The following is a 12,879-nucleotide window of genomic DNA, read 5'->3' as shown; positions in this document are numbered from 1 at the left end:
AAAATATCAAATTAAAGACTTTACAAGGCAAGACATAATTATGGAGAGACTGTTTCATTTCTAGAGTTGTGCCGTTATTCCCTCAAACCACTGCATTCTAACTACTGAGTGAAAGTAAAAGAAAAGGAGTCGAACAAAAGAACCCAAGTGGGGGGGAAATATATCAGTATGATAAATTAGTGGTCTGACTGATAATCTTCTTCTTCTTCTTCTTCTTAATATGGACTTTGTAGGTGTTTTTATTTATTTTTGTTGTTTTAATAGAACTGTTATTCCAAGGTGGCCTAATTACCTGATTACTAATAGCCTTAATGTCATAACACAGGAAACACAGAAGATGTTTCCTGTGCTAAGGCAATTGAAATGAGTAGATATAAGTGGCATCTGATAAAAAGAAAACTTTCTATTCCATCCTGTGATAAGAACACAGTGAGAGACTGAAATGAACCATCTACAGAGGACACAAACCTCAGTAACCACATTATCTTCGGTCCTGAGCAGATTGTTTTTGCGGATTTCTGAAAAAAAGCAGATTTATTTTAAACACATCTACTTGCACATTGAACTTAAGAGAAAAATATAAAAGAATCAACATTTCCTCTGCTTTTCTAGGCAAACACTCAATGTGTACATTACAGTCAGCATGATTTCATACTGATGACCGACAGTTCTCTGGTAATTCAGTCAGTTTACACAGTCCACACCCATCAAGTGCTTAAATGAATACATTTCCAACCATGGACATATTTACCTTTTACAGGTACAGATTATAATATTAGCAGATGTTTAGCTGCACCTACAATAAAACTTTATCTTGAGTATATAGTCCACACATTCACTATTCAACATATTTGAATTTACCAAATGGATCTTAAATTCCAGGAATTAGTATGTGCATCATACTTCAAGAGAGATTCAAGATTCTTTATTTGTCACATGCATAGTTATACAAGTACAATACGCAGTGAAATGTATCCTGAAACCCTCCTCGACTGTGCAAAAGGGGAGAGAAGTACATTATATACATTATGTGAATATATACATGGGGGACTTTATGTGCAGTAAGTGGCATTGTGTGGAGCAAGTGGGTGAATTCTGTACATTAAATGAATTAAATAAAACAGACAATCTCAAATTTTTTAAATTAAAAAATCTGAAATGTACATTGTGCCGGTGGTTGTTAGAGTGTCTGGAAGAGAGTCCTGGCTCAGTCACTTATGGATGCTTATGGATACTTAAAGATTTAAATATATTTATGACCGGCTATCCAAAAAAAATGTTGGGACCACATATAAAATTGAAATAATACTGAAATCACTGATAACCCTATACTTGAAAATGTAACAACATTTAAAGTAAACATGCTTAACATGTTTACTTTAAATGTGATACCCAGAACCTGCTAGAAAACACAGTAACAAAAAATGTTAATGAAGCCATTGAGATTTTTGTCATTTCTTTATTAATGTGATAATATGACCATCAACATCATCAGTTTTCCTAAACGTCCTCAAAGTAGAAAGATGCCCAAGGAAACAACTGAGATGAACATACACTGCCTTCACACACATATGAACTTGAGTGACATCTCATTCGTAATCCACAGAGTTTAATATGATAGCCAACCCTTTGTAGCTATAAAAGGTTGGATACTTCTGGGATGGCTTTCCATAAGGTTTACGGGTGTGTTTGTGGGAATCTTTGACCATTCTTCCAGAACCACTTTTGTGAGGTCTGTAAACCATAAAGTTTTATTTTGCTATACTCTTGACAAAACATTTGTTTTGCTGTCTAAGTTTAGCCAACTACAAAATGGCACCTATGTTTATTGTGTGAAGCTAGTTTTCTCCTTTGGTATATACACATTTACGTTATTCATATATATTTGTCATTTTTATTTTTTATTACTTTTTTTTTTAACAGTGAATTTCCAGAACTTTGGCCTAATTTTCTGATTAAGTGCTTCTGTCTGCCATTGGAAGAAAAAGCAGACTAAAGTACACATTCAGAGGCAGGTGAGGTGGTGGGTGCTAAAGTTACATCCATAAATTTTTGGATCAAGACAGTTTTTGTACTTTTGCCTCGCTACATCACCACAGCAGATTTTAAATCAAACAATCCAAACGTAATTGGAATGCAGACTTTCAGCTTAAATCAAGTTCTGACAAATATGCAAAACACTAAAGGCACTAGGATACATTCCACATTAGTTACTTTGCATGCTACTGCAACATTATCTGACTGTCATTTCTTTTTGACATCTGACTGGTCACTTGGTGTTCGCTCTCTCTGCGGTAGAGTATCACTTCCTGTTCCTGCTCAACACACAGTGGTGTTTTTGAGTAGCTTATCTGCTTAGCAATTTAATTAAAAACTTTTAGATACCTCCTTTTTTATAGTATAATCTACACGTGCTTCATCCGAACCACACTCTGTGTACTCACTTCTAAATTATAGCCAAAGTATTCACTCACTGTGTCTTTACTGTATCGCTAGCTTTGCTTATCTCGTAGCCGACTTGCTAGCAGCATGGCCTCTTCACCTGTCCCTCCTGCACTTTCCTGCTCATTGCGTCAGATGTTTAGTTACTCCTCGGCCTCCTTTAGCAGTAGTGATACTTGTAACAAATGTAGCACATTTGCAGCTCTGGAGGCCAGGATTACTGAATTGGAGACTCGGCTTCGCACCCTTCATTCACTCATAGCTAGCGTAGGCCCCGATAGCTTTTACCCGGCATGTTTGTTCCTTACATTGGAATTTGGAGGTGTGTGTGTGTGTGTGTGTGTGTGTGTGTGCGTGTGTATGTCAGAGTGTGACCCCATAAACGACTTCCCTAAACCTGCTGGTCTGGAAAGTCCAAACAACAGAAGAATTTACTGAATATAGTAAAACAAAACAAAACAAAACCAAAACAATTATGCTGCATCGTTTCTTCTGTTTCTATTTGGCCACAACACCTCATCCACATCACAAGCAATATTTTCACTGGCCGATCAGCAGGGCAAATATCGCCTAGCATGGCGAATCGAGAAAAAACTAAAAAGCGTGGGTGGACAGTGAACCAGTCTTCATCGTCCTCCTCCTCCTCCTCCTCCCCCTCCTCCTCTTACTCTCACTCCTCTGGCTCTGCCTCTGTTTCCAATGTTGGCATCCATTGCACCAAAACAGAAGAACTCACCTGTTGCCCTTTTATAAAGCTCTGATTTTTTCATTGCAATTATGTGTGAAAGGTGTTTACCTATGTGATGAGTTAGTATGCAAAGTAGGGCAACTGAGTTTACAATTTTGAATGACAGTGTGTTTCTCTTGTGAAAACAAGAGATTTTCTTCATGAAAAGAGTTCCAAATGCAGAGAATTATGTGTAGTGTTTTGAAAAAAGTGTGTTTTAAAACTGCAATTTGAGTGTAAAGCAGGAATTATGCTTGTAGTTTAGCAGAATTGGTTTAGGGGGGTGGTGCATCAGTTACATGTGGTAGTCACTGTGTCTGAAGTACATGTAATTGTGTGTAAACAACTGGAAATAACTGTAATATTACTGTTAATATTACTCTGAAAATAAAGGATCACTAAGAGTTTTCACTTTCCTGAATCGCCTGAAACTTTCCTTAGGTGTCTTCTCTGTGTTGACTAATGTCCAGATCGGATGACAACATATTCTCAGGGCTATCTTTATATGATCTTCTTCTGCAAGTACTTTAGGGGGAAAAATCAGAAATTCATTTCCTTATGAAATAGGAAGAAAGCCACATCAGAAATGCTCTCAGTGGCTGTCAAGAATCCATTTTGTAGAAAAGCAGAATGTGAAAAGAAAGACTGAGATATGCCAATTACACAAGAACTGGACTGAAAATCAGCAATCAATTCAAAATTTGAAATTTATGGTTCAAATTGTGCCCAGTATATATGAAAATCTGGAGAGTAATGTGTGGTTTACAAAACGTAATATTTTGTATTAGTGTAAGTGGTCAGTCTTTGCTCAGATATAGTAACCTTATCCCTGTTTCCATAGTAATATCTACAAGCACTGACAATAATGTAATTGCTGTGCTCTATAAATTGCAGCTTCCTATTCCTCTCAGTACAGTGTTTATCACCCTGTTTAAATTACAGAGCTTTATTTACTAAACATTTTATTGTTGATGATTTTGTTACCTCTCATAAATTAGACTCATTTGGACTTTGTTCAACTAGGCAACTGCTTCCCACTTGTGAAAAATTCTCCACTAAAATACAAATTTTCACAAGCCTAAAAATACTCTACAAACCAAGTACACATCGTAAGATATCTTGGGTGTTTTGCACACCCACTTATAGATACACAAGGATACTTAATATATTTTTTTTTAATTTACTTAATTGAATTAATGAATTTATCAGCCACAGGCAAGGCCAGAGCTGGGAATTGTTTGTGGAGGAGGAAGGAAGGTTATATGTTGTCAGTACGGACAAACACATTTTTAAGTTTGTGTGGATGAAGAAGAGTGATCTTTAGCTTTACTGAGTATTTTTTAATCATTTCATCACAACACACAATTTAACATCTCATCCTAAATTAAAGATTAAAGATACTGCAATAGACAATAAACTCCAGAAAACCAGGAATCAACATATGAACATTATCTGTGCAAAGACTGATACTGCTGAAGTAAAAGAGCAAAGTCACAGAGGTGTTTATGAATACACAGCCAGGCGTTTTGCAATCTGGTCCATTTTGGCACAATCTGTGAGTTGAAATTTCTTAGGTATTGATATTGAACAGAAGAAATGATTTAACTTCATCTAAATACCTTAAAAATGCTTGTTTTTCAATAATTTTTGAAGAATTACCCATACACACATGCATAATGGCCCTTGTGTGAATGTGGAAAAATAGTCTTTGGGGCTTTAAATTCTGAGTTGCCGTAACTTTGGCTTCATATATTACATATTATACTTCATATACTACATATTGCTGTAAGGTGACCAACCATATGGCTACCAGTTTTGATATTTTTTTGACTATTTAGTTTTGCAAGAAAAATATTTTAAGTAAAAATAATAATAAAAATAATTGGTGTGTAAGTATGGACTTATTTTGCAAGAGAAAATTCTGAACGTGTGATTAAAGAATAAGTGGCAAAGGTACCAGTATCTATTAAAATATGACAGGAACCCAACCCAACAACAGAAACAAGAAAGATACATTAAACATAAAATAACTAAATATGAGAGTAGTTATGTGACAGTAATGTCTCTGTTTTCCTTTCCAATCCCATACCAAGTAAAGTTCAGGCTGGTATCAACAATACTGATTCGATATCAGTACTTTGTACAAGAATTTAATGTGCTTGGAAAATCAAAATCAGCATTATTGTATTTTAAATTATACCTTAACAATAAATACAAGACATAGCACTACTTGTTCTTATTGTTTAATTATGAAGAATTATCATACAAGAGGGAAAAAACCCAGTCAATGTCAAAACCTTTAAAATATTCAATTAACAATGACTCAAAACAAATATGACTGATTGAAAACAACAATAAAGCTAAGAACCATTTTCCTAGACTATCTATCTATCTATATCTATTTCATTTCAATGATCACAATAATATAGTTACTTTCTACTGCTTTTCTGTGACAAATTATTTGGTATCGGAGGAATCAGTATTTCAGTATCAATCCTCGCACCACTAGACAAGAGAGGGAGAAGAACAGTTAAGGAAACAACAAAGAAACTAAACATAAACATATTCAAAGTAGGACCTGAAACTGAATGAAAAATCAAGTATTCTAAACTAGAACAGCATCCAGCACTCCATAAAAACAAGGCAATAAGAGGAACTCAAACTATTGTGTTATTACTAGATATATTAGATTAACAATAAAAACATGACCTTATGACACTAACCCTATCAACAATAGCATAAGAAATCAAACTGCCTATAGAATCATAAAGAAATAAAATCAGGAACAATAAAACCCAACAGAAAGAAAAAATAGCTTTATTCACATGAATCCCAAGCTCTGCCATTCCTGGAGTAATGGCTAAACAAGTAAAATGAAAGAGACGAAAATGTTCAGATTAAGTGCAATATGTAATGACAATAAGTGACCCTTATGTGCGTTTATGGTCTTCTATCCATATCTAATGCACTTAAGGTGGTTTTTGAAAAAGTGAAGCTGCAGTTTGAATTTGCCTTCACTTCTTTCAGGGTGTCTGAATTTGTTGTAGGTAGGATTACGGTTTTCCTGTGTTTTGGGTTGATGGTCAATTATCACATCACCACATGAGGCAACCATCAAAGAGCCCAGGCCATCCATGAAGAACTCTAGAGTCAGAAACAGACATTTCCCATTTAAGAAAATATCATCTTAGTGCCATTTTCAATCTAAACCCCTTTTGAGGTCTGGACTTACCTGAATGCGCTACTCGCTGGAGCTTGGGGTCAAATCTCACCCTCTGCATGGCATCTGTACGAGCCAGGAAGAAGTTGACCACTCCACTGGCCAAATGGCATTGTGGGTAACCAGGAAGACGGTGGAATTTTCCACCAGACTTCCTGTATAGGCAGCCACCTTCATTTTCATCTCCTTCCTCATATAGAATAGAAAAGTAAAAGCGGTTCCCTTGTACTGACCCACCAACCTAATTAGAGAAAAACAAAAAACCCATTATAAAATCAACACAATACAGTACAACAGAATCCATGTAAGCAAGGTTCAAAACTGGTGATTGAGAAAAAATAATCTTGAATTATTATTCAAGATTAGATTAGGCCACGTTAGAAGTCTAGTTTTTTTTCAGATGCTTTCAATCATGTTTTTCTTGAAGGATGCAGACTTCTTCCTGTACCACTGCTTGAAGAAGGTGTCTTCCAGAAACTGGCAGTAGGACTGGGAGTTGAGCTTGACTCCATCCTCAACCCGAAAAGGCCCCACAAGCTCATCTTTGATGATACCAGCCCAAACCAGTACTCCACCTCCACCTTGCTGGCGTCTGAGTGGGACTGGAGCTCTCTGCCCTTTACCAATCCAGCCACGGGCCCATCCATCTGGCCCATCAAGACTCCCTCTCATTTCATCAGTCCATAAAACCTTAGAAAAACCAGTCTTGAGATATTTCTTGGCCCAGTCTTGACGTTTCAGCTTGTGTGTCTTGTTCAGTGGTGGTCGTCTTTCAGCCTTTCTTACCTTGGCCATGTCTCTGAGTATTGCACACCTTGTGCTTTTGGGCACTCCAGTGATGTTGCAGCTCTGAAATATGGCCAAACTGGTGGCAAGTGGCATCTTGGCAGCTGCACGCTTGACTTTTCGCAGTTCATGGGCAGTTATTTTGCACCTTGGTTTTTCCACACGCTTCTTGCGACCCTGTTGACTATTTTGAATGAAACGCTTGATTGTTTGATGATCACGCTTCAGAAGCTTTGCAATTTTGAGACTGCTGCATCCCTCTGCAAGATATCTCACTATTTTTGACTTTTCTGAGCCTGTCAAGTCCTTCTTTTGACCCATTTTGCCAAAGGAAAGGACGTTGGCTAATAATTATGCACACCTGATATAGGGTGTTGATGTCATTAGACCACACCCCTTCTCATTACAGCGATGCACATCACCTAATATGCTTAATTGGTAGTAGGCTTTCGAGCCTATACAGCTTGGAGTAAGACAACATGCATGAAGAGGATGATGTGGACAAAATACTCATTTGCCTAATAATTCTGCACTCCCTGTCTTGTGTGAACTCTTTTCCCAATAAAAGGCAGCGAGAGGAGGCCGTCGTCGGGGTCATTCGTAATGAGATTTGAAGTGCGTTTCTGAGATACTGATGAGGCCTCCCTTGCAAATAAACCGATCGATCGCTGACTGTCTTGTTTTCTTCATGATGAATAAGTCTCTAAACCAGCGGGGCTTGTGGAAACACAGACCCAACATTTATTTGGTCCTTCGGAACCGGAGCCCAACGCATCGCATCCACCGAGGAGAGGGAGATGACGCCGCCGCAGTCTGCTAGCAGCCAGCGTCTGGGACGTCTGACGAAAGCCCTGGTGCTTAACTTTGTCACCAGGCCGGTCGGGATGGATGGCAATTGACGGGATCCAGAGATTCTTCCCATGAACGGAAACAACACGAACAGTGAGTACAGAAGGCCTTAGAGAGCGGCTACGTGACCGTGCGGTTAAACGCAGTTACGTGAGTGTGCAAGCTGTGCGTGTAGACGCAAGCTGCCTGGCTTCTCCGCCAGTGTTTTTGTTTTTAAATCTTTTTGATTTATTTAAGGAGGTAGGTTTTGGTTTCTCCGCCAGTGTTTTAAGGAGGGTTAAGACGGTTTCTCCACCGAAAGGAGGATAGAGCTCTAAAAAATAAAAAAAAAGGTTTTTCTCCGCAATTAAGGGCGTTGAGTGTTTGGTTTCTCCTCCAATAGTAAGAAGGATAGAGCTCGCCACGGTAAGGGAGGTTATAGGCCTAAAGAGAGTGTGACTGAGCGTATGTGTGTGTGAGTGCCAGTAAGTGAACGCAGCAGCACAGAAGGAAACCTAAGTCGTGTTAACAGAATTACACGTAGCCTGGGTTTTGGGGTAAGGCGCGTTGCATACCGCAAAATTAAAAGAAGTCTACCTTGAAAGAGGATGAAATACACTGCAAAGTATTTATTGGGCAGCACGTGGTGTGTGGATCGTTGACGAATGAAGTGAAATTGTGCTCTAAGCAGAAGTGAGTGTGAGTGTGTCTGACATCACGGTGTGTGTGAAAAGGTATCGAACTGGGGCAGACATGATTCTGCAGGTCACCTGCCCAGTGGACAAAAGAAATAAAATAGTTGTGTGGATGAATGATAGCATGAAGAGTGTTTGGTGTTTCTCAGCCTGAAACAACTGCAATGCTATTTTCTGTTTTGGAGAAAAGGACAGTTTAAAAAAAATCAGAGAGAGAGATGTGTGTTGTTTAAAGCAGTGATGAGAATAATGGAAATGTGATGAGAGAGGAACACAAAAACATACAGAAAATGCATTAACTATACTAACCCTACATGCATATACACAATAAATGATACTCATGAAGACCAGACAGCATCTTAAGCACGAGATTCTGTTAGTCATCTTGTCCAAGTCACTAGTAAGATGAAAGTGATATATAGACTAGTGGACTGAATATTATAGGAGGACAGATGGTTGCATCATAGAGGAGGAAACAGAATGCTGATGAGGGGTCTTAAATGAGTGAGCTGATTGTGAGTTTCTGGTGTGTGAAGAAGTTGTAACATGGCACACATTTAGTTACATGAGAAGAAACTTATTATGTGATGAGACAGCAGGGTTATGCTGTATGTTGTGTGTGATTGGATGAATGTTTGAGATTAAACTGGCTGTTGATTTGTCTTTTGTTACTAAGTTGAGCCTGCCAATTGGGTTGTTACGATTTATTCCCCTGAATTGAAGAACACGTGTCATGACTTAAACAAGGCCTTTCTTTCCTTTGCTTTCCTTTATGTTCTTTTTATTTTTTTACTCTCATGGTGCACTAAAGTTTTGTTTGATAATTTTTCTGTCATCTAAGCAGATCTGAACGTTTGAATAGGAAGAACTATACAACATGTTGTTGTGAACGGTTGCAAAGTGAGTTTCTCCAAAATTAAAATGAGCTGGGGAGAAAGCCACTTATTTGGGACAATTAGAAAGTAAGTTCCTGTCCAAAAGGATTCAACGAGGAAATCCAGTCTAAATTCTTTTTCTTTTTGAAATGTCGTCGTTTTTCTGAGGGTGGAAACAAAATGCGACAATAATTTCCACTATCAGCAAAAGAAAGAATCACTGAGTGAATGAGTGAGAATTTAAAAAAATGGGGAACTGACTGACTGGTTAAAGCTGACAAGACTGACTGACTTAACACCATTGTGTGAAGCTAACCCCCACCTGACAAAGGTGTGGCTGTATCACTGTGTGTGTCTCTGTTGCAGGAGCAGAAGGAGACCACAGGAGGAAACTTGGGTCACATGACTATGTGAACTCTGCAAATTTAACCTTTTTAGTTTTAATTTTTCTGTGTCTGTGAATTTACCATGGGTGTGTTATTCACTACCGTGTGTTGCTCACAGAGATTACTGTGAGAAAGAGTGTATACACCTGTGCAGCGCTAACATTTACATTTCTTTATTACAGCAGATGGTTAATCATGTGATTTGATCATGTGATTTACAGCAGGACACAACTTAATGATGTTTTTCTACCACAGGATTACTGAGATTTTGTGTGAAGAAAACTGTGGTTACAGGCTATTTGTTGATGATGAAATTACACTGTGTTGTTGAGAAAATGTTGGAGAAAATGTGAAAATGTGCACAATTCTGACTCCATCAACCCTTTTGCCAACGAAAGAAGAGGGCACTTCTCATGAGTGTAGAGAGCACTTGGAGAAGGAGTGTAAGCCAAGGGATGACTCAATAGCTGTGGCACTCGTTGAGGGAAAGGTTTGGTTTGTTGATGATTTGAGTCTTACGACAGTAGAGGGACAGGCTAAGACAGGTTTTACTGTAGCAGACAGTGAGAAAGTTATCTATGCATGACAACTAACATGTTTCATATTTGCTTGAGCAGCAGAGATGCTAGCTTTAACGGAAGCGTGTAAAGCTGCAGAGAGACAATATACACTGATAGGCAGTATGCATTTGCTACATTACATTTCTTTTTAGCGCAGTGAGTGAGACGAGGTGTGGCAACGTCTACAGGGAAACCTGTAGAACACGCCAAACTCTTGCAAAATCTGCTGGAGGCAGTGTTATTAACCAGTGGAATTGCCGCTTGTAAATGTGCAGCACACATGTGAGGGAAAGATCCAGTTGCATTAGGGAAGGTTTTTGCAGATAAGATCGCAAAAGAGGCAGCTTTAGTTGAACATGGTGTTAACATTTTAGCAGTACAACATCAGCAGACACGCAGGCCCACTCACCTACAGCAGGAAAACGGTTGTGACTTACAGAAGGAGCGAGCTTGCAGGATGGTGTTTATTATCTGTGCGATAAACCAATACTGCCTAAGAATTTGTATAAGACTGCTGCTATTTTGAGCCATGGGCTGTGCCATTTCACAACAGCAGGGAGATGATGGGAGCAGTAGAGCAACATTTTTATACTCTAGGATTTAATACTTTAAAAAAAAATAATTTGCAGGTCATGTATGATATGTTGCAAGCACAATTCTCGGGGTAATTTGAGACTGAAGAGAGGGAAATTCCCCAGACCCAGTCACCCATTTCAAGTTATTCACATGGACTGTATAGAGCTGTCCAACTGTAATAACTATAAGTATTGTGTAGTGATAGCGTGCCCTTTTTCAAAGTGGGTAGAAATCGTCCCAACTAGGAAAGCAGTTGCCATTTTGGTGGCCAAAGCAATATATAAGCATATCATCCCGGAACATGGGATTCCAGAGACCATCGCTGACTGTCTTGTTTTCTTCATGATGAATAAGTCTCTAAACCAGCGGGGCTTGTGGAAACACAGACCCAACAATTGATGTCTTCTCTTATCAAGAAAACTTAAAACTTGTAGGTCCAAGTTACACATGATTGAGCTAAAGAAAAAAAACTGTTACAAACTGAACCAACACAAGCTATTTCATTCTTACCACATCTAGTTCAGGGACCGCCTCCATCACCTCCACAAGCTTCTCTATCTTTGTCTTCTCTGAAAACAAAAAGTCATCATCCACCCACAGAAAGTACTTGGTTGTTACCTGGGAAACAGCTAGATTTCTGCCTGCAAACCAGCCCTAAGAAGAAGAAAGAAACATCCTCTGTTCAAATTTATAAATTGGAATGGGACCCCGAGATTTACCTGGTTTGACTGGAATTGTACTTGATAAGTCTTCCAAGAACTGAATTGACATTTGCATGTCTTATATTCTATAAATATAATTTGAGTCCAAAATATTGCTAAAAACTCATAATTCTGAAATGAATGTGTGTGCATACCTGTGCTGGAGGCATGATGTAATGCTGGATGTTTTCTCCAGTAACGCTTTCTGGTTGTAAACTGTCATCTGCAATAATCACTTTAATGTCACTATAGAATTTCCGGATGCTGTCCAACAACACCCTCAGTTGTTTGTAACGCAGAAAGGTCTTTGTGATGATGGTGACTTGAGAGCTGATATCTAACAGACAGAAGTATACAGAGAATAATTTTAAGAAAAGATGAACTGTTAATATGGCAGAGTAGCATTAAATTTCTGAGTCATTCAACCAAAGGAAATACTAATAAATGTATTTTTTTTATAATTCTGGAAAAGCATGTGTGAGGATGAAAAATAAGTTAGATATAAAGATATAAAATCTGCCTGTTATTATGAAATAAATGAATTATTTCACATATGTTTTAGAGTCTTTCTGGAGCCTGCTAGGCATGGGGTCACAATACAGATATCAGATTAGAAAGATTCTCAGCATACTCTGAGTGAGCTTCGAGAAATTTCTAGCAAGAAAGTCACAGTTCCCAGTTTGGAAGTGATTTCAGAAAATTCTCAGAGCAATTTGAGAAAAGACACAGCAAAAACTTTAAATGAAAGAAAGACAGTGGGTTGGAAGAGTAAATGCAGTATTAAATGCAGCATATTGCATTCTCTGGTTAGTCATTAAATAAATAAATAAATAAAAATCCTATGATGTTTTGAAGTCTCGAAACATTACCCTTATGCTCACTTGATTTATAACCTCAGTAAACTTGTCCCTTAAAGATTATGATTTTTTGTCTTATACAACAAATGTAAGGTTATTTTTGTAAATGTTGTTACTATTGTAGCAGATTTCGATTTTTACATGTCAATGGTCACATTCCTATTTAACATTTCCTTTATCTATTCACAAGTGTGTGTGTGTGTGTGTGTGTGTGTGTGTGTGTGTG

At 38.1% G+C, this 12,879-nt stretch overlaps 1 protein-coding gene across 1 annotated transcript; it reads right to left on the bottom strand.

Moving 5' to 3' along the window:
* Positions 1-5,715: 5,715 nt before the first annotated feature.
* On the bottom strand, positions 5,716-12,133 carry LOC102194215 (beta-1,4 N-acetylgalactosaminyltransferase 2-like; the record flags this gene model as incomplete). The annotated part of the gene is made up of 4 exons (XM_005751000.1): positions 5,716-6,313; positions 6,402-6,630; positions 11,606-11,749; positions 11,952-12,133. Coding segments are annotated over 4 exons (749 nt in total), but the record flags the coding sequence as incomplete, so codon positions are not given.
* Between the last annotated feature and the right edge of the window lie 746 nt (positions 12,134-12,879).

This window comes from Pundamilia nyererei, unplaced genomic scaffold, assembly GCF_000239375.1.
Source record: "Pundamilia nyererei isolate P.nyererei 1_Seehausen unplaced genomic scaffold, PunNye1.0 scaffold00295, whole genome shotgun sequence".
NCBI classification, from domain to species: Eukaryota; Metazoa; Chordata; class Actinopteri; order Cichliformes; family Cichlidae; genus Pundamilia; species Pundamilia nyererei.
This window is presented reverse-complemented; position numbering and strand designations above follow the sequence as displayed.